At 41.5% G+C, this 26,190-nt stretch overlaps 1 protein-coding gene across 3 annotated transcripts in view; it reads left to right on the forward strand.

Annotated features, from left to right (window-relative positions):
• Positions 1-337: 337 nt before the first annotated feature.
• LOC309545585 (phosphatidylinositol 3,4,5-trisphosphate 3-phosphatase TPTE2-like) overlaps positions 338-26,190 on the forward strand; it is a 112,648-nt gene continuing 86,795 nt past the window's right edge. Inside the window, exon 1 of one of the 3 annotated variants that reach the window (XM_082244816.1) lies at positions 338-445. Coding sequence is in view for 2 of the 3 variants with exons in the window: in XM_082244815.1 (XP_082100941.1) it covers positions 648-687 (40 nt within the window). In the remaining variant the exon portion in view is untranslated. Of the gene's footprint in view, positions 446-498; positions 688-26,190 lie in introns of those variants that run through there. The other 2 variants (XM_082244815.1, XM_082244817.1) reach the window with 2 other exon arrangements.

Genomic DNA, 26,190 nt, shown 5'->3' on the forward strand with positions numbered 1-26,190 from the left:
TAAGGATGCATGGAGCATCTGATCAGGTCTGCCTGAAAAACTGACAGGCGGATGGCATCGTATGAAAGGACCCAAAGTCGTCCGATTATCTGATCGTGTCTATGAGGCATAAGGATATTCTTAAGTGTCATCTTTAAAAGGGGTTAAAGTCCTTGGGCAATGATAGTGATCTCCATCTACATAGTAAGCACAGCCCTGTTCCCTGCTGACGAGAGGAGAGCCAGAGACAAGTATGAGCAGAAAAGCATTACACAGCACAAGTCAGGGAGCAGAGGAAGTGGAAAGTGCTGGCTGAGCAGAGAGCAGAGGGGGGATAACTTAGAGGAAGAGGAGGCCGGTGGGGAAGATTTCAGGAAACAAGGAAAAGAGTTCACAGGAAGAGTTCCTGCTATGGAAAAGAGCCGATGAGAAGACGGCTGGGAAGAAACAAGCTTAATATAAGGAGGTGAGCTACAAGTTGTACTAATATTGTGTTTATACCCACAGCCGCCCTCCCTCCCTCTCCTCTCTGGTCCTTTCGCCTTTCCTCCCTGATCGAGTTCATTCAAGAAATCCAAGGAGGTGACAAAGAGCTGGAAAGGACTGGGTGCAGCTTCCCCGTCCTACACTTCATAGATGACCTGGAGACAGGCAGCACACAGGAGCCCATGACTACTGGTAAGATGGATCCCAATACAGCGCACACAGGTAAGATTACACTTTTCTGTTTTATTACAACTGGGGGGGGGGGGGGGGGAGCTAAGGTTATACCCCTAAAAAAAACTTCAAATGGGTTCTGGGGGCAAAGCTGGTCATTAACCACTTCTGGACCGGAAGGATTTACCCCCTTAACCACCGGAGGATTTTGCTGTATTGCGATTCGGCACTGTGCGACTTTAACTGACAATTGCGTGGTCATGCAACGCCGTACCCAAACAAAATTTACGTCCTTTTTTCCCACAAACAGAGCTTTCTTTTGGTGGTATTTGATCACCTGTTGCGATTTTCATTTTTTGCGATATAAATTAAAAAAAAGCGACAATTTTGAAAAAATAACAATATTTTTCTACTTTGACAGTTAAAAAATATCCAATATATTCATTTTTTGTCATATATTTAGGCCAAAATGTATTTAGCTACATGTCTTTGACAAAAAAATTCTCAATGAGCGTATTTTTAACCGCTTTAAGACCGGAAGATTTTACCCCATTCCAGACCAGGCTATATTTTGCTATTCGGCACTGCGTTACTTTAACGGACAATTGCGCAGTCGTGCGACGCTGTACCCAAATTAAATTTATGTCCCTTTTTCCCCCACAAATAGAGCTTTCTTTTGGTGGTATTTGATCACCTGTGCTATTTTTACTTTTTGCGCTATAAACCAAAAAAAGCGACAATTTTGAAAAAATAACAATATTTTTCACATTTTTTTATATGAAATCCCCCCCAAAAAAATGTAAAAATCAAAATTTTTTAACATTTTAGGCCAATTCGTTTTCTGCTACATATTTTTGGTAAAAAAATCGCAATAAGCGTATTTTGATTGGTTTGCGCAAAAGTTATCGCAGCTACTAACTACGGGAAATTTATGTCATTTTTATTGTTTTTTTTTTTAACTAGTAATGGCGGCGATCTGCGATTTTTTTTTTTTTGTGGGACTGCGACATTGCGGCGGACAGATCGGACCCTTGACTGACATTTTTGACACTTTTGGGGGTACCAGTGACATTACTACAGTAATCAGTGCTATAAATATGCACTGTTACTGTAAAAATGACACTGGCAGGGAAAGGGTTAACTTTTATTGGTGATCAAGGGGTTAATGTATGCCTGGTGCTTACTAACGTGTGTGGGGGGAGGGGACTGAGTGACACAGGGACAGATCGCAGGTTCAGCTATGCTGAATCCTGCAATCTGACCCTGACTGTCACTTAGGAGATCCGCCCGCTTTGTTTACACAAGTGGGCGGATCTCCTCACTCGATAACCACCGCTCCTCCCCTGGCCTGACTCCCGCTGTGACTGAATACAGCGGGAGCGAGCCTCCGGCGGCACGTGTGCCCTGCCCACATGGGGAGGAGTCCAGCGACATAGGTCTACGTCACTGGACGATAACAAACCACTTTGCCGCAGTAGTACCAATGTGTGCGGTCGGCAAGTGGTTAATGACCAGGCCACTTTTTGCGATACGGCACTGCGTTAATTTAACAGACAAACCTTAGGTTTGTTGAAAATAAATGCTAGTAGAAATTATTCTTCTTTTATTTAATACAACTATTATAGCACCAACAATGTACGCTGTGCTTTACATATTGTGCATTCACATCAATCCCTGCGCTCAAGGAGCTTACAGTCTAAGGTCCCAATCTCCCATGATAAAGTCCTTATCTCACATGTGTATATACATGTACACACATACCTTGAATAATTTAGATGGCTGAATTTGCATCGCATTCGCACACAACTCGCACAGGAACCTTTTGTGGTTCCGCACCAGAATCGGATGGCATGGGTATTAACACCTATGCGATCTGATTCATGTCTGATCTGGGGGTGTCGTTAACTTTGTATTGACACCCCCAGCGATTCGCATATGGCAGTGCGATCTGCCTGCGAGTTGAATGCGATGCGCAGTGGGTTCACAGGGTTCCCGCATCGCATATATGTGAAGCGGCACTTATTGTATGTATGAAAACTACAAAGTATGCAACATTTTTCCATTTATAATGTATAGGAGTAAAAAACATTTTGTATAAACAAATAAATACATGGCATAAAGTTTATACAAAGTAAAGATTAATGCTTATCATTAATGCTCAGTCCTGTCCAATATATCAAACATGTTTATAAGTGACGATATTGAATAGTTCTGTGAACAGATTAAACATTGAGAACATTCTAGGTGGTTAGGGTAGATTATGAGTTTTGAACAGGAAAAAACTTTATGAAGTATTAGTGCTGGTTCACATATATGCGATGCGGGAACCCTGCGAATCCACTGGCATTCAGCTTGCAGGCAGATCACACTGATATATGCGAATCACTGGGGGTGTCAATACAAAGTTAACGACACCTCCAGATCAGTTCGCATATCGCAGTGCGAACTGTCAGTTCGGACATACTGTAAATCAGATCGCATAGGTGTGAACACCCATGCGACTTTGGTCCGAATGCAATGCAAATTCAGCCATACAATCTTCTCCTTTCTGCCAGCAGTTGCAAGAACATAATCAAGATTGAGAGTGGGGGAAGGGTCTGGTAAATAAGTCATATTTGCCAGCCCTTTCCTTTACTGAATGAACACGAGTGACCAGTACCGATCACTCACTGTGTTCATTCATTTATTCACTATTGGCTGTATGGGGCCCCATGTCAGATTGTCTGTATGGGGCCCCATGTCAGGTTGTCTGTATGGGACCCCATGTCAGGTTGTCTGTATGGTGCCCCATGTCAGGTTGTCTGTATGGTGCCCCATGTCAGGTTGTTTGTATGGGGCCCCATGACAGGTTGTCTGTATGGGGCCCCATGTCAGGTTGTCTGTATGGGGCTTCATGTCAGGTTGTTTGTATGGGGCCCCATGTCAGATTGTCTGTATGGGGCCCCCTGTCAGGTTGTCTGTATGGGGCCCCCTGTCAGGTTGTCTGTATGGGGCCCCATGTCAGGTTGTTTGTATAGGGCCCCATGTCAGGTTGTTTGTATGGGGCCCCATGTCAGGTTGTCTGTATTGGGCCCCATGTCAGGTTGTCTGTAGACATGGGGCCCCATGTCAGGTTGTCTGTATGGGGCCCCTTGTCAGGTTGTCTGTATGGGGCCCCATGTCAGGTTGTCTGTATGGGGCTTCATGTCAGGTTGTTTGTATGGGGCCCCATGTCAGATTGTCTGCATGGGGCCCCCTGTCAGGTTGTCTGTATGGGGCCCCCTGTCAGGTTGTCTCTATGGGGCCCCATGTCAGGTTGTTTGTATTGGGCCCCATGTCAGGTTGTCTGTATTGGGCCCCATGTCAGGTTGTCTGTAGACATGGGGCCCCATGTCAGGTTGTCTGTATGGGGCCCCATGTCAGGTTGTCTGTATGGGGCCCCATGTCAGGTTGTCTGTATGGGGCCCCATGTCAGGTTGTCTGTATGGGGCCCCATGTTAGGTTGTTTGTATGGGGCCCCATGTCAGGTTGTCTGTATGGGGCCCCATGTCAGGTTGTCTGTAGACATGGGGCCCCATGTCAGGTTGTCTGTATGGGGCCCCATGTCAGGTTGTCTGTATGGGGCCCCATGTCAGGTTGTCTGTATGGGCCCCTGTGGCTTCTAACAGCAGCCCTGCTTGCACGTACGCTTTACTTTTCTGCTTACTCAGCAAGTGTCAGACAAGAGGTTCAGAATGTCATTGTGGGATGTGTGCAGCAATAACAGTCATGGGACCTCTAACTCAGTTTATTACACTAATGATATAGGCTGTGTGACTCATATTGTGATAAACAGTTGTGTGTTTGTTTCAGTATTCAGAATACTTTGTTTGCCTATCTCCAATCTCCAGCAAAACCTATGTGATCCGATTCCTGTCCGAACTGACAGTTCGCACTGCGATATGCGAACTAATCTGGGGGTTTTGTTAACTTTCTTTTGACACCCCCAGCAGTTTTGTAAGGGGAAACCCCAAAACTCATGGGTTTCAGTAACATTTTGACTGTTGAAGCCAGATTGAAAAATATATTTAGTAGGTTTGGTAGGGGACCGCGCTCAAATAAATAAATATATAAATATATGTCTATCGAATATGTGACAATCATAAATACATCAATAAATGTGACTCAATCTCTCTCCAATAGGTGAAAATCATAAAATAAAATTGAACAAAATACAATAAAATATATCTCCAAAAAATCCTAAAAGAAATAAATTATGAATATAGCATATACTGGTGATTTGTGAGAGTCCATAGTGAATGGTAATGATACTATTATTACAACAGTGTCCATTCTGCTATAAAGTGCTCTCAGTGCTTGGTATTATAGGTGGGTAAATCGCAGTATTTCAACATTTATTTAGTGGGTATGTGCTTTTCCTTCACCTTCACCGCATGCACAGCCCACTTACCGGATACCCTCTTGGGGTTGGGCGTTACTCTGGTATCTTGCTAAGGTATGCCGCTGAACTCTCTCAGTAGAGAGCGCAGTTCAAGGTTTTAGGTAGCCCTTAAGGGTGTCCTCTATGGTCCATTCGTTACCAGCAGGTTCTCAGATTTCCAGCATGTGTAAATAGAACGTAGGGAGGCTCATGGTGTAATATTTCCAAACATCTTTATTACATAATAGTAACTTACAATTGAGACTGTAAAAACCGGCTTAAGTGTCCTGAATGCCGTTCCGCGTTCCAGCTGCGTCTCACGGACCGAAAGTGGCGTAGTGGCGTATCACGGGACCCAGCACGTTTCGTCAGTGTGCGTCTGACGTCATCAGGAGTCACGCAGTCCTCTACCAAACCTACTAGCTGTCAACTTTATTATTGTTTGGACGAGCAGCTCAAAATTTGGAATAATAATAGCGTTATTGATATATTCCAATCCACTTTTTGTCACAGATTGGTTTATACATATATGACTCACGCAAATACACATTAACACTCATTGTCCTTTAGTGCCGGTTCACAGTCTTGCGGCTGCGGCGATCGCATGTAATATCAGAGCGCACTGCTCCTTCATTACATGCGATCGGCTGTACGGTGCGAATTCAGCCATACAATTTGTATGGCTAAATTCGCACTGCACCCGCACAAAAGTGGCACATGACCCTTTTTTTCAGCCGCATCAGGATCGGATCGCACAGTGGTTCACACTTGTGCGATCCGATCCTGTGCAAACTGTAAAGATCGCACTGCGATATGCGATCAAACTGGGGGTGTCGTTAACATTTCATTGACACCTCCAGCGTATCGCATATGGCAGTGTGAACTGCCAAGGGTGCGTTTGCGATGCGGGAACAGGCTGCGAATTCCCAGCCTTCCCGCATCGCATAAGTGTGACCCGGCACTTAATCATCAATCACGTTATCACTAATATATTCATTTCATCACATTGTGGTTTTCGCTTGATTAATTCTTATCCTGTGCGCATCCGTTTAAATGTATATTAACACTTATTTTCCATTTGAAAAATATATTTATTTTACAAACATGTAGGTAGAAAAACACGCTTGGAGAGCAATACAGTCACATTGTGTTGGTTTCAAAACAATTGCTCTACCTGGCTAAGGCTCCATGTACACGGGACTTTGTTAAAAGTCCCTTTGAATGCTGGAATTTTTAGGACGTTTGAAACGTCCGTTCGGTCACGTTTATACCCGCGTTTAGCAGGCGTTTAGCGGCGTTTGCGGGCGTTTGCGTTTAGAAGCGTTCCTAGAGGTCAAAAAAATGATTCCCCTTTAAAATGGAAAAACGCGAACGCTAAACGCGGGTCATCGCGTTCGGACGCGTTCGGACGCGTTCGGACGCGTTTGTGCGTTTTTAAAACGCCGGGAAACACACGTTCGAATGCAAATAATTGCGTTCTAAAAACAGTCCCTGAACGCAACTGCCTGTAAATGACTGTAAACGACCATGTGTACATGGACAGATAAGATAAAATGTAGGAGGGTTCAGGGGCTTCTGAAAAAACGCCCAACTGCTCCTAAACGGCCATTTCCAGCGTCCCGTGTACATGGAGCCTAAGGACTCGAATACAATTGATATATTTTACAAAGGGTGGCACCTATCTATCTAAAGTTTCTTTGAAGTCACATCTTGATTGAAATGCAGAATAGTTGTTCACATAGGCTTGTTACTTCCAGTAGTTTGGCTCCATGGATTATCAGGTCTTCAAAGGCTGAGATAGCAATCTTGCAAATGAAGAGGTGGGAAACTGATGTTCTCATTTTGATCACCTGCTTCACCGCCACTATAGTTTTATATTAAAAATATATTTTATTTAAAACTAAAATGTCTGTTCCCTTTTCCCCTTCAGTTTGCATATAGCAGTGTGAACTGCCTGCGAGTTGGGTGTGATGTGGGAACCCGCAGTGGATTCTTAGGGTTCCCGCATCGCGCCAATGTGAACGGGCACAAAAACACGCATGGAAAGGTGTTGATCCAGTTTAGGGGCCGTTCACACTGCAATACGGTGCGTTAGCATGTGTTATGTGGAATGGTGGAATGGTAATGTGAGTTGCATCCAGGTGGCCCATTCATTTGAAATGGCCCCCACTGCGATATAACAGACCTAAGGCTGCATTTACACCTGGGCATTTTGAATCATGTGTAGATTTGCCACGATTCTGCCAGCGATGACAATTCACACAACACATATTTCAGATACCATTTATTTGAATGGCACCTAAAAACGCGATAAATCGCACTAAAATTGCGGCAAACCGCATCTCGTGAAACTTGCCGCCCTAAAAAAGTTCAGTTTCTTTTGGGCAACATGCTTCATGGGATGCAGTTTGTCACAATTGCAGTGCGATTTATTGCATGACAATCGTGGCAGAATTGCACTATGTTTTTTAGGTGCCATTCAAATGAATGCCACCTGAAATGTGCGTTGTGCGATATATCATTCATACCTGGGCGTTTTCAAAATTGTGGGCAGAATAGTGGTTAATCTTACCGAAATTCAAAGTGCCCAGGTGTGAATGCAGCCTAAGACTGCAGTATAAAGGTACAGGCTCACTTGAAGGGCTTATTTATTTTCACATTGTATGTATATTAATTGAAGCCTACTGCTATTAATCTGAACAATTTTGAATCTCGAATACTGAAACACATTCACTGTCCTGTGAATATGTACTGCTGTGTCACACATTTCATAGAGTCTGCCTTCTAATCTACAGAGGTGCTGGGAGGAGGAGTTTCAGGAGGCGGAGTCAGTACAGGAATTACTGATTTCAGGCAGCAAGGTACCATGGGATATGTAGTCCTAAGAAATTAAAAGCAAACCAAAGGAATGAGCAGATGAGACATTACAAAGCATGCAGGGAACCCAAGACTATAGCTCTTCTTTGAATAAAACAAAGCCAGTTGTGCTCCTGTGTTTTCACACAGTTGCAATCTCCCCTGGTGGACCCTGCAAATAACCATGTCAGTACATATTGCGCAGGCATGGGTATGACTATCAGGAAACCAATCCAGAGCGATAATGTGCAACTGACACTGAGGGCCCGTTCACATCAGAACACAGGGTGGAAAACCTGTGATCCGTGCTTATTTCCCGCACCTCATTCAAAACGCACTGCAGTTGCGATCTGCAGCGAGTGTCAATGTTAAGTTAGTGACAACCCAAACACAGGTTACAAACGCAGTACGTTTGCCTGCACCAGGTACAGAATCATGCCATCTGGTTGGTGTGATTTTTTTAAGGTAGAGCCTGCACTACTTTTCTGTGCTCCGGTGCGATTCAGCCCATTCAAAATAAATGGGCTCAAATAGCACCTAACTGAGCCACATTTAAATTTGCACAGAAACCCGCAGAGCATTCCTGTGCCATTCCCAGTGTGAACTGCCTCTGAAGGAAGTGGCTGGAAAAGGCTGGAGGAGATGAAGTGCAAAATCACGATGCTAAAAGGTGAAAACAGTATTTTGCAGAAAAGAACATGACAATTGTTTGTAATGCACAATACTTTAGCAACATATTTGTTATCCAGTCAGGATTTAGATCTTTTTTAAACTAGCAATAGATAGCGGCTAGCCTGCCAAGAGATAACTGCCAAACCAGCTGCTGCCAAGACATGCAGATAATCACACTGGAAGAAATACCATTAAAGGTCCAGTAAGGCTCGGTTCACATTTATGCGATGCGGGAAGGCTGCGAATTCGCAGCCTGTTTCCGCTTCGCAAACGCACCCCCGGCAGTTCACACTGCCATATGCGATACGCTGGGGGTGTCAATGTAATCTTAACGACACCCCCAGTTTGATCGCATATCGCAGTGCGATCGTGCAGTTCGCACAGGAACGGATCGCACAAGTGTGAACCGCTGTGCGATCCGATCCTGATGCGGCTGCAAAAATGCCTCCTGTGCGTGTTTGCTCCGGGTGCGATGCGAATTTAGCCATACAAACTGTATGGCTAAACTCGCACCGCACAGCTGATCGCATGTTATGTCGGAGCAGTGCGCTCCGATATTACATGCGAACCCGGCACTCGCAGAAGTGTGAACCGGGGCTTAAAGCAGTTAAAGTGATTGTAAAGTATCATTTAAAAAAATAAATAAAAAAATAACAAACATGTTCTACTTACCTCCTCTGTTGCAGTATAAAATACATTAAGGTAAAGAACCTTCTGACTTTAAAATCCCTTTAAACCCAAAAAGAGAATTGTAATGTATTGAAGTGTACCAATTCTTAGATGTAATTGCAGCATTAATTTTATTTTTTTTAGGCTTTATTCTTTTATTTTCACCTGGTGATCCAGCCAATAGGTCTGTTATTCTTCAACTTCTATTTGCTGACCAAGCTATCTAGCAAAAGTGTCAGTTAGAATTTAAAGTGATTGTAAAGGCTGAAGGTTTTTTTTTTATTATCCTAATGCATTCTTTGCAGTAAGATGAAAAATCTTCTGTGTGTTACAGCCCCCCTAATACTTACTTGAGCCCATCTCAATCCAGCGATGTACACGAGTGCCTCGGTCATCTCCTGATCTCCTCAGCCCTCCTGATTGGCTGAGACACAACAGTGGTGCCATTGGCTTCAGCTGCTGTCAATTTAGGTCAGTTAGCCAATCAGGAGAGAGAGGGGTGGGGCCGAACCATGGCTCACTGTCTAAATGGACACATGGAGCTGCAGCTCAGTTTGGGTGCCCCCATAGAAAGCTGCTTGCTGTGGGGGCACTCGATAGGAGGGAGGGACCAGGAGCACTGAAGAGGGGCCTGAGAAGAGGAGGATTTGGACTGCTTTGTGCAAAATCGCTACACAGAGGAGGTAAGTATAACATCTTTGTTATTTTTTTTGGAAAAAATAAATAAACTTTAGTATCACTTTAACAATGACTGGGTTCTTGCAATGGTCAGTTTTTATCCATTTTTTCAAAATGTTTCTGGCCAGATCACCGAAAATAAGGGAAAGAAAACCTCAAAAATAAAACTATTGCAGCTACTACATTTAACAATTGGTAAGCTGCAGTACATAATATTTTTGTTTTAAGCTTTAATCCTGCTTTAATGTCTAGTCCATATATTTTATTTTCTATTTCAACCCCTGATAAAGGGGGTGCTTTTGGACCCCCAACACGTATTGGCTACTTGTTTGATTGTTCTGGAATAGCGTTGTTTCTGGACCTTTCAGCAGTGGTGTGGTGCTTTGATCCAAATTTTTATTGTGCTATGCCACGGAAACTATGGCCATTATTTAGGGCAGAGGTGTCAATCTCCATTTAAAATGGGGCCACATCAGCATTATGATTGCCCTCAAAGGGCTGGTTGAACTCTATAAGTCTAGCTGTCCAGAGCAAGCGGCCCCACCGTCAGAAGTCAAGAGTCCCCCCTCCTTACTTTGTGCTGCTGCTGGGAAGAAGCTGGGCTGGAGCTGGGAAGCAGAAAGTGCAGGGTCTGGAGGAGGATCAGAGGAGAGCAAGAGTCTCCTGAATGCTGAGACCAGTGAGGCGGAGACGAGGTGGTGCTGCAGCTGCACAGGTAGGAGCAGGATCTGTAGGAGGAGTCCTGTCCTCCTCTCTGCTGCCAACTGCAGAGACGGGGAATGGGGATGGGCAGAGACAAGCCTCCTTGTGGGTGAAAAGAGAATTGCATGTTCTCACGGAGGAGTTCTGTTGTTCTCTCTGCTGCCAACTGCTGATCAGAGGTGGGGGCAGAGATGGGGGGTGGGGGCAGCTGCAGAAGAGGTGCAAGGGCCACATAAAATGATGATCTGGAGGGCCAGATTCAGCCCATGGGCCTTGTGTTTGACACATGTGCTTCAGGGTGTAGAAGCCCCTTGCTTGGAAATCAGATCACCTACATCAAAAACATTACAGGACAGGATCCATTATAGGATAGCAATACCAATAAGTTAACTTTGTGGGTCCAGCGATATTTTTCCATTTTTCCCACTTAATCCACCAAGGATGACAGATTGGGAGATATCTGATCATACTCACATATTTCACTGCAATCCTCATACAGCAGTGCACACGCGGTGGCTCCAATCCTTCATTCTTCTACGTATAGAAAGCATGTTGGGAAAGAACATAATCACCGGGAGCATTGTGTATAATTATGAAGCATCTATGACCTATGACGACAGATATGACTCTGTTCTCCTGACTAGTGAATAATACTTTGTACACAAGATCATTCCATTGGCAGTAATGATTTTCTTTGTTTAAAAACATACACACTTAAAACCATGCTTGCAACCATGCCAAATAGTATAAAAGTGTCAGTTACAGGTACATGTGTATACAATCTTCTAGGTAAAGTGATACTAAACACACACATTGTCCTTTCTCTTTCTGTATATGGATGATGGCACTGTAATTATTTTAATTAAAAAAAAACAAAAAACATCAAAGTACCTTTTTTCTGATCGATGTACAGCTGTCACATGAGTCGGATCTTCCCCAGTCTGTCTGCAGGAAAACATAGGCAGGGGGAGCTAAAAAATAAATAATTAATATCAATAAACTATGGCGGGGGGGGGGGGGGGGAGTACCGCGCTTCAAGGGTGATTGTTTTATCTTAGAGTAAGCTCTTATATATTCAGTAAATACATGCTAATATCAAATCTTAAATATATGCTGAAAAACAATGTGCTGACATAAAATATATAACACTCAATTGATAGAATATAAACTGTAAAATAATAACTATCAATAAATAATGTGTAAATAGATGAAATGTGTGCCGTGATATATGAGTGACAAATCATATATCAATAAAATATACCTGTAAAGTGCAATAGTATTCCTTCTAAATAAATAATAAATTGCTTATAATTCAAAATAAAGTGGGATTGGGCAATAATGCAAATAATTATCAGCTTGAAGTGCGGTACTCCTCCCCACCATTGCTTAACTCAACTGTTGTAGGTACCAGTAATTGTACAAGCAGCATCAAGGGTAGAAAAACTTATAGCGTTCCCGCAAGAATCATTTTCTTACAAAATAATACCAATAAACTGTTTTAACCACTTAAGGACCGGAATGTTTTACCCCCCTAATGACCGAGCCATTTCTTGCGATACGGCACTGTGTCATTTTAACTGACAATTGCGCGGTCGTGCGGCGCTGTACACAAATAAAATTGATATCTTTTTTTTCCCACAAACAGAACTTTCTTTCAGTGGTATTTGATCACCTCTGCGTTTTTTATTTTTTGCGCTATACACAAAAAAGAGCGACAATTCAAAAAAAAAAAAAAAACAATATTTTTGACTTTCTGCTATAAAATATTACCAATAAAAAAAAGAATTTAAAATCAAATTTTTTCATAAATTTAGGCCAATGTGTATTCTGTCACATATTTTTGGTAAAAACAAATCCCGTCTACAAGCTAGGGGATAGATTTATGTAATTTTTATTTATTTATTTATTTTTTAACAAGTAATGGCGACGATCAGGGATTTTTAGAGGGACTGCGACATTGCGACGACAGATCGGACAACTAACTGACACTTTTGAGGGGATCAATGACATTACTACAGTAATCAGTGCTAAAAATATGCACTGTTACTGTACTAATGACACTGGCAGGGAAGGGGTTAACACCAGGGACGATCAAAAGGTTAAGTATGCTCCTAGGGAGTGCTTTCTAACCTCTATGGGGGATCGACTAGATTCTTTTATAGACAAAAAGGTTATAATCACTTATTAGATTTATTATTGAGTGAATAAGTAAAGTGGTAGAAAAATCACCATAACAGGATGAACACAGATACCTGCGTTCTCAAATAGAAGGGAAACAGGTTCCCCGTGTTCATCTCTGACAGAACAGCGGTCTGCCTTGTTTACATAGGCAGACCGACATTCTGTCTCCATGGGGAGCGATCACGGGTGGCCGGACCCCCACTATCTATTACACAAAGCGACGTACAGGTACGTTGTTTCACATAATAGAGCCGACTTGCCACAGTAAAACTACGGCGGCTGGTCGGCAAGTGATTAAATTGTCATAAAAATATATATTTGAAATACAATCTTTATTATTTTTTGGCAATAACATGGTGTGGGTGAATTTCTGCCAGTCACAGGCCCTCACTCCCCTCCAGCCTGTGACTTAGAATAAGAGGGGGGTGAAGTCCCCGTTAATCTACATACAATATCCCACCCCTATTGTGTTCAGCTGGTTAGTGGGCATGGAGGAGGAGGAAAGGAGTGGCCTATCATTTATCACTGTGACGTACAGAGACCACCCAGGGGGGAATCTTTTTTTGTCAATAAAAGTAGAGTTATGGCCCATATGACCCAAATAACGCTTTTGAAAAGATCGGACAATAATCGGATCGTTAGTACACAGCTAAGAGAGGTGATCATGACAGTTCGCCCGATATTATCCGGTCGTGCAAGCAAAAATATTTTGATCGTATTATCAGTATGTTGTTCGTACGAAAAAAATTGTGAGCAGTAGACAGCGCATGAGCGGAAACGAAAGAACGACCCGTCACACGCTACAGCGTGGTTATGCATACCGGAAGCTTTTGGGGCATCGTACGGGAAAATTCATATTGTAAGTAACCTCTCCCATTTGCGATATAATTGAGAGTGTACTAGCAACCATGCAAAAACGGATGGAACGTCGTCCGATTTTCAGATCGTGTGTACGGGGCATTACGCTTTAAAGTTTTTCAATATTGTTAGCTGTTTTATTCTTTTTTTTTGGAATATATTATTATTATTACTATAATATATTTAGCGTATATTAACGGATAGATATAAGCTCCTTTGTGGAGGAAACACGTATTATACACTGTACGCCCATACGCTTGACTTTTACAACCATGTGCAAGAGGCCTCGTAGTTGGAGCCGAGGTTGCTCTGTGCCAGCTCTACCCTTGTGGAGAAAACTCATTTTGTTGTAGAAGTGTTTTATTGCACTTACCTTTCTGAATAAACGCACCTACATCCTGCAGGAAAGAAAACATAACTAATAGCCTGCTTTTAAAACTAGACTTTATTTACACTAGTTTATTGCTGTAGGGAGTCTGAACGAGTCTGGAGCAACTAGTTTGTTTATTTCAGCAACATACTAAGTGCAATAAACCATAGGAGAACAATCTTCTATTGCTGAAACTGATAAAGCAAACTGAAAGCAATCCTTATACAGTTTACAGGTATATATAATGCTAATATAATATAATACAATACATATTCCTCATACATTTTACTACTAAGTAAAGGTCTATTTTGTAACATTTAAACTAGTAAAATATGCTCGTCCCTTGAACAGTTTATTCAATACAATATTGTTTATTAAGAATGTATGTATAGCCCAAACTTTTTTTAGTTTTCGATATAGTACGGAAAGGTCAGTAGCTATCTGTGTACCATTGGGGACATTTTCTTTCAATTCCTGTCCCGGAGTCCCCAGAACAAATGTGCCCTTTGGATGATTTTCCCTTACCTCTTCTTTTGGTGACTCTACTCTAACATCCCTTCTATCCCCATCTACTGTATCTTCCTCTCTCTTACTTTCTACGTGGCAATTGTCACTAGAACAAATAGAGCAATATCCAACCAATGGGGACAATCAGAGTCACACATTATTTTTTAGAATAGCTCAATCTATATTACGAAAATATATTTGGCCTAGATCCTCAGCTAGACTTAGGTATGATATTCTGGTGAAGAGGCGAGATGCTGGTGGAGCATGCCTGCTGCATATGGAACTGTATCATGTGGCAGCATTACTTAGTAGGGTACTAGATTGCTTTCATCATTGATCTATTAAGCAATGGGTGACCCTCAAGTCCGACCTATCGCCTGTTCCACTGACCTTGTTTCCATGGCTCCTCCCTATTGATCGCCCACCTCCAACACAGGTAAAGTTTTGATTTCTTCTTTTTTATACGTTTGGGACAAGGTCATCATGACACGTAATGTATCTTCACCCCCAGGGCCACTAACTTCAATATTGGGCACCCCGGGGTTCCCACTCAGTATGTTAGACAAGGGTTTCTTAGCTGGCAACCACCACATCCATCATCTATTTGGCATTCATTTACGGATAGGGGTTTGAAACCCCTGGGTAAGCTTAGTTCGCGCTCTGACCCCAAGGGAGGAAGGGAAAATGTTCAACTACCTAATTTCTATAAAGAGCTGAGTAGGGCAAGTCTTTCTAAGGACTTGACTTGGTTTGAGGAGTTGTGTCTCTCTGACTCAAAATGCCCTCATGCTCTCTCTAAAACGTATGGCATTCTATCATCGCACGCGTTTCCCGACCGCCCCTTTTATATCTGAGCCTGGGAGTGAGAATTAGGTAAAAATGTGGCTTTTGAGGACTGGGATAAAGTGTTCTCGCTCACTTTAAAAATATTTTCCTACTCTCAGAATGCAATTATAAGATTTTGACAAGATGGTATCTTTGGTAGTCCTGCCCGATTATAAAACCATTGTGGTCGGCTATATTTAAACTAGGCCATTTGGTCACTGGCAAAAAATGGCCTGAGACTCCAGAGGAAGCGCTTTTCTCCTTGATCCTGGGATCAAATAAATTTATCAAAAAGAGTATATTTAGATTTTTGCTGATGGCCTGTAGAGCTTTAATTCCAAGATATTGGAAATCCTTAACAATACAGGAAAGGGTAGTGGAGATGAATCATATAATGCAGCTGGAAGAACTAGTATCCACAGTGAATAAAAATGGCTTTAAGGCTCCGTGCACATATTGGCATTGCGGATCGCGACGATTCTGCCCGCGATCCCGAATCATGGAAAATCGCAGGACTTCCGCACGATTCTCTTCACTTCCAATGGCACCCCAAATGCGTCCTGCAATTAGCCGTGATTCAGGATCCTGGATGCCAATATATGAACAGAGCCTAAGTTTAGGGAAGATTGGACTCTGTGGGTGGAGTTTTTTTTTTTGAGTCTCCTTAGTTTCTGTCTTTTTTAAGATAGCTAGGACTCTCTCTGTTGGATGCTATTCATTTGATGCTTTGTGTGTGTGTGTTCTATATGCATTGCTTGTTTGATACTTTTTGTGCACCCTTCTTTGTACACTTTTGGGTCTATGTATAAAAAGGCCAAATGTCACAAGGATTTGCTCAGCTGTCAAATTATCAAATTCTGACCATATTTTGCTTGATACAGTAATTTCCTATGATTGTCAGCTCCATCTAGTGGCCATAATGCTGTATTTTCTCGTTTAAGGTATTTCAGGAAAATACAGCATTATGGCCACTAGATGGAGCTGATGATTACAGGAAATAAAATATTAGGCGAATTGCAGGCGTGAAACATTCACACAGCAAATGTTTTAATAAATAGACCGCTCTGTGTTTTGTGTGTGCCTTGTGCTAGGTATACTTTGTATGTTATGTGATATGCATATTTTGTGTTTATATATCTTCTAGTTTGTATACTTTGTGCTATGTATACTGTGTATGTTCTGTGTTATGCATATTTTGTGTTTATATGTTCTCTAGTTTGTACACTTTGTGCTATGTATACTGGGTATGTTCTGTGTTATGCATATTTTGTGCTTTATATGCTCTTTAGTTTGTATTCTCTGTGTAGTGTATCTTGTATGAATTTTATTTTGTGTGTGCTTTGTATGCTTTGCACACTATATATTTATTCTGTGTACCTGTTGTGATGTGGATCTTGGGTTAGTTCTGTGCTGTGTACACCATATGCAACATCGTTCTGTGCACATTGTGCGTTTGCTATTCTTTGTACAAAAATTGCTGTGTGAAAGTCTCAAACCTTCGCTCAGCCATAACGAATAAACCCCATAATTTGCCTAATTCGTTTGTTTCCTATGATTGTTAGCTCCGTCTAGTGGCCATAATGTGGTATAACCCTGATTGAGGAATTGAGGTACACTGAGCACAGTTTACACTCAATGATTTGCACCGACTGTTCGCTGTGCCATGAATACTTTATGTGTTCTGCACTGTGCCTCTCAGTAACTTGAAACCCAAATAGAAAACATTTTCCAGAATGATAGACAACTTTTGTGGTCTTTGTGACAGCATGTTGATATACTTGTACAGTGGGAATGCACTTTACCTGTATATTTATATTGCGCCTGCACGTGACTTTATATTCTGTATTCACCATGCCATGGAGGTGTTTACTTAGCCTGACACAATAGGATTAAGTTACATTAATTATATTCCTGCAAAAAGTGTTTCCATTATGCTTGTGAGAAGCTAGAGTTCTAATTTCATTATTAACAGATACTTGGCACAGAAATGATTACAAGGGCCGTTGTCATATTGGAACTCCCTGTCGGTACTAGAAATGACTGCACATGTAACTTGTGACCTAGAACAAAAGGGAGATGTTTGTTGCTTAATGCAACATAGATTGTGTGATAAGGTACGCTTAAACCAACATAGCTAGTTCACGTTCCAAAAATAGAATAAATTTCCTTAACAATGACGTCAGTGTTTATGAAGGTGTAGCACAGTTGTCTGATAGATAATAAAAAACTGCACCAAGGAATTATGTTTATGTTGCCTAGAGCTGGGTCCTCCAAACTTTGGTCAGCCCTCTACAAGATTTCATCTGGCCCACTGCTAGGGTCAGTGGTGTATCCTTAATATAGAAAAATAACCGTGAGCTATTGGCCATCATCCATAATTACGTAATTAACAAAAAAAAAAAAGAAGAGAAATTTGATTTTTAAGGCCACAAAAGGAGGGATGATCACAATTGTATAAAATGTACTTTTTATTATTCCAAAATAAAAAGTTAAAAATCATGTACATGAGACAAGACAATATAAGTTTAAAAGAATATTCCTGATTGGAATACTAATAAATACAAAAAATCCAAGTATGTAGTATAGGTCTTCAAAGCCAACGTGTTTCGCCACAAGCTTCTTCAGGGCTGTACAGACCTTACATTACTTGTCTGATAACTGCATATGCAAGGAAAAATCCCCTCTGGGGCAGGCATCGGGACCATATAATAGAGCGACCATTCATATTAGTTGTAAATTAGACCTTAAGTAGTGGAACCAACGAAGAGAAAATACCCAACTGAAGAAATGCACAATTCTTATCGTCTATGGGGCCGATTCCAATTGAAGGACTGTATATGGGCAATCACTGCACTGTAAAGCCTAGAGGACATATAGATATGCATACATTCTTTCTCTGTTGTATTTGACTCCAAACTCAACAAAAGGTATCCCAGGACTATTCCTAACACTAGATAAGCAGGGTGTATCCACTCAGTTGTTCCTGAAAAATCCGGTGGTGGCACCGGATTATATATAATTATAAGGCGAAAAACATTGGGATAGAAAAAGGCGGGGCTTTACGGGCCAGTGGGAGTAGAAGGATCAGAACCAAAACCAATTGTAAAATCAAAAAAACATTTTATTGTAGCAAGTAAAAAACAAGCATGGGTTACCATGCATGTATGATAGCAACAAAATAACATACAAAATTGTTAAAATCAAATTCTAACATCACTGTTTATATAGAAACATATCCCAAAAGGGATTAGAGCGAACAACAAAGCCTGTGTAGGTGGATGATGGGTCTCAAGCTGAATTCGGTCACGGTGCGTTTCGCTTAAGGCTTCCTCAGGGCCTGAGAGACCATAACAGACCGATGTTTCTATGAGTAACATAAATACAAGTAATTACATTTCAGTTTACATGTTCAATGATATAACATACATCATGCTGCTGAATATTTTTTTATATATATTTGGCTCAAGTTTTGTACTGACCCTTTTTGAACAGTGACTTGTGTTAGGCGACAGGGCTATAGCGATGCATAGGCTGTTCGGAAGATAATATCTCCATGTTCACCACACATAATCTATATAGGCATCAAAAAGAAATTTCTTGCATAAAATCCGATATATTAGGTCCCAGCTGTGTCATCAAGGTCAAGGCTGTGAATCAAAGTATCAATAGGTGTATATTTATATTTGCAAAATGGCTGCCAGTAGTTCTAATAACGTCTGTATTGTATTCTGTATTTTATAACCAACCTGCTAAATATGGCTCCACTTAAGCATCTTGGGTTATAGTCACCCCTCAGCAACTAGTTATCCTCTTCCTGGTTTGTTCATCCATATGTGCGTTCACCCCCAGATCCAATCAATTTAGGGATATGGGCACATATATTATACATTGTTCGCCATATATCCACGGTTACCATACCTCCAACATCTGAGACTAATCATCAGATGATGGTACATATTCCAAAAAGTCATACATGGCTGAACAAAGGGGAGAAGTAGGAAATGCTGTTGATTATATATAGGGATTGAAATAAGTAGTACAGACACTCACCTAGTGTTTATATTGCAACAACTTAAGCCAGGCTCGAGGGACCTTTTTCTGTGCAGTTTGTAGGAGGGATATCCCCAAACTTGTCCTAAATGATAGCAAAATTGACCTGGAAAAGGGGGTATATATGGGAATTACTTCTTTTTAATTTAACCATAGTAGAGAACCAAAAATCTCAGGGGGCATCTAATGTATTGAAAACGAGGGTCCATTCATACTTACCTCTCCTCAGACTGAAAAGTACTTCAGGCAGGTAAATAGGGCCTATACGCACATCTATCCAATTATATGGACCCGCAGTCCTGGGCTATCCAAGCCCTAAAAGACATAGGTAGAGGGGTTCCAGAATTACCACTATTCTATCCCATATGTACAAATGTTTGGCCAATATTCCTTCGGTATGTTTGTTGAGCCCCCATCATCCCCCATCACTTACCTCTGTATGGTCATATGCTCGCCACCTGCCTACCTGTTCTTGCCTAGCCTGAGTGTTATATAAGGAGGAGAGGTCCGCCCATATCGCTCTGTTTGGCGCCTAAACATATAATCCCCAGGTGAGAGTGCTTGTGTCCCATTACGGTCGGCGATAGCGTCGCCTGACCGCATTGCTTCCGGTCGCTCCGGAAGTGAGGACAATCTTTTCTCCTGTTGGGGATTCCGGAGGTAGCGTCGCATCGCGTCATTTCCGGCTGCGACCAGACGCACCGGAAGTGACGACACCAATAGCACGGAGGAACCTGCTCCCAATCCGCCCCGCATCTCTCAGACTGCATCCTCCAATCTGATGCCGTCTGATCTCCAACAGGAAGCCAGCACATTGGGCTCCCTCTGGTGGATCAACTCCACATTGCATTTCATCTATTATAATTACACAGGGGATATATATCGGTATTTAAATGCAAGGTGGTATTTTGATTACAGAATTCATATTCAATCATCTATATCTGTATAAATACCATCCCTGACAATATGGTGCCAATTACTTGTTCTGCATCACTACGCCACAGCATCTGCCACAGCCCCATCGCCTCTCCAGTCACCTATCATATACAAGACAAAATGTATATATACATATCAATTCTTTATACATAAACAAAATCATACTTTTTTCCTATTCTAGTGACATTTATATGAAATATATATCTCTATTATTTTTTTTTATTTTTTTATTCAAATGTTTCAATTTTTTAATAAATGTACTAGTCCCTATTTTAGAAATAAATCTTATCTTAGTTTTTCCCTCTTTCCGATGCAATGAGAGATGCCCTGTGGGGATAAGGGAAGCACGAGAGGAGGAGGGGACAAAATTTCTTTGTGTATCTATATATAATCTTGGAGGGAAGATTATAGTGTGGTTCCTATAGAAACGGTTTGTAACTGATAACATCATTCAAACCTAGGTATACGGTAGCTTTTAGGTCGTATATCCATCTGGCCTCACTTGCCAAAACTTTTTTATCGATGTCACCTCCTCTTGTATCCTCGGGGATAACGTCTAATATAGTAAATTTCACAATGCTGCGGTCATATTTATGTTTTAGTCCAATATGGCCACCTATAGGGGTATTAATTTGGCCATTGTTGATGTACGAGATATGGTCAGAGATTCTCTTCCACAGGGGCCTTATGGTTTTACCCACATAAAACGCCCCACATGGGCATAACATAATGTATACTACTGCCTTTGTTTGACATGTAACTGTCTGATTGATGTATCTTCTATGGCCATTGGGCATTATGAAGGACTCACCTTCAAGAATATATGGGCAAAAGTCACATGACCCGCATTTGTACAGTCCTTTTCTATATGACATTTCATTTGGTCTCCGATAGTGACTCGTAACTAGACCATCTCTTATGGATTTAGCCCTTTTATACGTGATGTTAGGATGATCATCCAACGAAGAGAAAATACCCAACTGAAGAAATGCACAATTCTTATCGTCTATGGGGCCGATTCCAATTGAAGGACTGTATATGGGCAATCACTGCACTGTGAAGCCTAGAGGACATATAGATATGCATACATTCTTTCTCTGTTGTATTTGACTCCAAACTCAACAAAAGGTATCCCAGGACTATTCCTAACACTAGATAAGCAGGGTGTATCCACTCAGTTGCTCCTGAAAAATCCAGTGGTGGCACCGGATTATATATAATTATAAGGCGTATCCTTAATGTGCATTGTCTGAAAATTAAGGCCAAAACCAAGCTCAGAAGATTTCCTCCGCCACGTGCCCCTTCCCGTAACTTCTCTGTCAAGATCAATGGCACAACTATCAGTCCGTGCCCACATGCCAGGGTGCTAGGGGTAATCACAAATTGGAATCACGTTTATTCACAATTTTTTGAAGATTTGCTTTTAAACATTATGGACTTTGGGACCCATAACACTGTATATTAGCACTGTGTACACTTTGGCATTTTGTTTGAATCACATCATCACAGTATTTTGTGTTTGCACATTAGAATATTAATTTACTTAATTTTAGCGCACCAGACCACTATTACACATTAGCAGTGACATGGCTAGATGTTTTTGGGACATGACAAGGTGATATTAATACTATACTATTTGAACTGATCCCTCCTACCTGTTAAAGGTAAACTTACAAAGCTACTGATCAGCATATGCAGACTGCAGAGCTAACTTTTAACATCCAGTTTATAGACCCAAAGCTGATGCATGGTTACTACAACTAAAATATGTAGCAAGAATGAAGGTGAATTTTGGTGGGCAACGCAGGCTTATGCTCCGTATACACTTTCAGATAATCGGACGACTTATCGTTTGCATTTTGCTGCATGATACTAACATCGAATTCATCAATGCATACAAACCGTATGATTTTTGTAGTACGATTCTGCAAAAGCTTCCTGGTTGCTTGGCTACGTATCAGATGGTGCAAAACAAAAACAATGGCAGCCAGGCTTTTTCCGTGCTATTTTAGTGTTTCTGAGCATGCGCGGTCTTTGTCGAATCGATTTTTAGCGGACGCATAGTGTACTGATGAAACGATTGTCGTTGGCGAGGCTGTCGTACGACAGAAGTTTTCCTGTTTGTCCCTTCGGATTTTGTTGGATGAACTGTCGTGATCGGCTGTCAAAAGCTGTGTATGAACAATCAGATTATCGTGCGATCAGGTTGAAAGCGAGTTTTGTCGTACAATTATCGGAACGTGTGTACGGGGCATAAATGGATTGGGATTAATGCCCTCGGTTGTGTGTGGGGTATTTGGGGGATATCCCATGTGGCCTGCATCTGGTCATCTGCAGTTCATCTGTGGAGCTGGAACCATTTGATCTTTGTCTAGCTGTTCTTTATTTCTACCTTATATTTGTACTCTCCTGAAGAAGTGAATGTTGCTCAGGGAATGTGGCTATACTGCAAGCAAAGAAATATGTAATATAAAATATGCAATGTGGAAATGTTCTGTTGATTGATATAAAAACTTCTTAGTGGAAAATACGGGGACAATTTACTAAAGCTGGAGCACACAGAATCTGGTGCAGCTTTGCATAGCAACCAATCAGCTTCTGGTTTCAGCTTGTTCAACTAAGCTTTAACAATAAAACCTAGAAGCTGATTGGCTACTTTGCACAGCTGCAACTAAATGTGTGTGCTGCAGTTTTTGTAAATCTCCTCCTATGTGTATGATATACGGTATGTACTGTAACAAATGTTACCAGCTTCATATTATTGTTAGAATTATATGGGATGATCTTTTAACCAGGTCAAATAAATTACAGATTTTATGACATAATATGATAAGATATATGATATATGATATTTGTGTACCTTCAAAGGCCGAATTATTATTTTTTTGTTGCATACACCTTATAATCCCAACATTAATTATAAGCAAAGAGCATCAGAAAATGTTTACTTTAGTGTCCTAAAATAGCAACAATTGGGTAAAAAGGAGTAAGAGCCCATTCACACAGGGGTGACACGACTTGCCGGGGCGACCTGTGAAGGCGCCGACATGCACGGCGCGACATGCATGGACTTCATATCATTGAAGTCAATGCAAGTCGCCTCCAGGTCGCCCCAAAGTAGTATAGGACCCTTTTTCTAAGTCGGAGCGACTTGTGTCGCTCCTATTAGAACGGGTCCTGTGCTAATCAATGGCAGGCGACCCACCGCGACTTGTCAGGCGACCAAGTCACCTGACAAGTCCCGCTAGTGTGAATGGGGACTAAGAAGTGTTACTATCTAAAAACAAAAATAAGGAATTTTATTATAAAATAAATGAATGTTCTAAAGCAGGGGTGTCCAACCTTTTGACCTTCCTGGGCCACACTTGAAGAAGAGGAATTGTCATTGGCCACACATAAAATACACTAACAATAAGGATAACTGATGAGCATAAAAAGTCAGGCAGATCACAAGTAAGTGATCACTGATAAAGATAATGTACCTATCTAAGTAATAAAACTAAATGTTTTGGCGCATTTTGTTGTTATATGTTAATCATTAAATGACAGTAAAAAAAATAAAAATAATAAAAAACTACAGTGTACTGTTTTTTTTTTACATACAGCAGGTAAAATAGGTATTGAACATGTTACCATTTTTCTAGTTAAATATATTTCTTTCTTTTTTTTTTTAAACTGTATATTTTTTTTTTTCTGAAATTTTATTAAAGTTTTTCAGTATACCAAGAGAAATGAGGCAGACAAAGTGTAAAATATAAAAAATATCAGTACACTTTGTACAAGATAAGTATTGCTCCCCAAAAACAAAATGAGAGCGGCAACAATCTAATACTGTAACAGAACATGGATAAGACGAGGCATCAATTAGAGAGAATAAGTTGAGCATCTAAGACATAAGGGTCATTTGTTCATGGAAAATGACAAAACAACTTCCAGACAATCGAGGCAATATCATGCAGTCTAGACCACTGATGTCTTCATGATTCTGAGGCCAGTGGCGGCCCGTCCATTGGGGGCACAGGGGCGCCGCCCCCCCCCCCCCCCTATTCATGCATCCGGCCCCCTAAACTACATGCCAGAGGCTCTAATAGGTTTCAAAAAAGGGTGGGCTCGGGCGCAGAGCACTGTGCCCACCCAGTTGTGTGAAATATCAAATGAATATTCGCTATTGTCACATGGATTCTCCTCCTGGGCCAAGGCGGAGGAGGAGGGAGGAGACACAGGGGAAGCCCAACCCACGGAGGAGACCACCGCCATCGCTGTCTGCCTGCCCTCCACATGTCAGTCCAGAGTGAGTGAGCCGGCGACCGGGGGGTGTATGGTGTATGGGCTGGAGCTGGTGTGGTCCCAGGGTGGGTTGTCCGTCTGCTGCCCCCCCGGCCCATGGAGCACCAGCCGCCACTGTCTGAGGCACAAATGGAAGATATGAGTGGGAGGCTTGGCCAAAAAAAAAGGGGGGGGTGGGATATGGTAAATATATTTCTAAAGGTGCTATTGACATGAGATTTTCACCACATGCCAATAACAACACATGCAATCCATACGTACACATAAGTTCAGTATTTAAGGGATGACACAGAAAAAAAGTATTGAACACATGAAGAAAGGAGGTACAAAAAGGCATAGAAAGCCATCAGTAATTAGAAAGCAATCCTGCCCCTTGTCAGTGCAAATTATTATCAGCTGGTTCAGTCTCAACTGATGGCATCTGATTACCAAGGTGTCACACAAAAAACATCTCATGATGGGTAAAAGCAAAGAGCTCTCTCAAGACCATTGCAACCTTATTGTTGCAAAATATACTGATGGCATTGGTTACAGAAAAATTTCTAAACTTCTGAATGTTGCAGTGAGCACTGTTGGGACCATACCCTGGAAGTGGAAAGAACATAATTTTACCATAAACCAGTCACAACCAGGTGCTCTGCACGAGATTCCTGACAGAGGAGTGAAAATAATTATTAGAAAAGTTGTCAAAGAGCCAAGGACCTTAAGAAAGACCTGGAATTAGCAGATACAATTGTTTCAAAGAAAACAATAAATAATGCACTCAACTGCCATAGCCAGTATGCTCACTAACCATACAAGACTCCATTGCTGAAGAAAAAGCATGTTGAAGCTTGTTTAAAGTGTACTGCCCAACATTTAGGCAAGCCTGTGAAATACTGGGAGAATATAGTCTGGTTAGTTGAGACCAAAATGTAACTCTTTGGATGCCATAATACACACCATGCTTGAAAGTCAAATGGCACTGCACATCACCCCAAAAGCACCATACCAACAGTGAAGTTTGGAGATAGACCATCATGGTGTAGGGCGTTTTTTCAGCATACAGTACTGGCAAACTTCATGTCCTTGAGGGAAGAATGAAAAGAAAAATGTACCAAGACATTCTTGATAAAAAATCTTCTGCCATCTACCAGGATGAGGAAGATGAAATGAGGGTGGACATTTCAGCAAGACAATGATCCCAAACACAAAGCTAAGGAAATTCTCAATTGGTTTCAAAGAAAGAAAATGAAGCTGCTAGAATGGGCCAGCCAATCACCTGACTTGAATCCAATAGGAAAATCTATGGAAATAATTAAAGATCAGAGTCCATAGAAGAGGCCCACGGAATCTTCAAGATTTGAAGACTGTTTGTTTGGAAGAATGGGCCAAAATCCCACCTGAGCAACGTATGAGACTAGTTTCTCCATACAGGAGGCGTCTTGAAGCTGTTATTACCAACAAAGGATTTTGTACAAACTATTTATTAAATACATTTTAGCGTGTTCAATGCTTTTTCCCTGTGTTATTCCGTTTTATTACACAAAACATCCAACTTCTTTTCTGAAATTATTTGTTTTGG

This window comes from Pelophylax lessonae (genome assembly GCF_965119305.1).
Source record: "Pelophylax lessonae genome assembly, chromosome: 2".
NCBI lineage: Eukaryota > Metazoa > Chordata > Amphibia > Anura > Ranidae > Pelophylax > Pelophylax lessonae.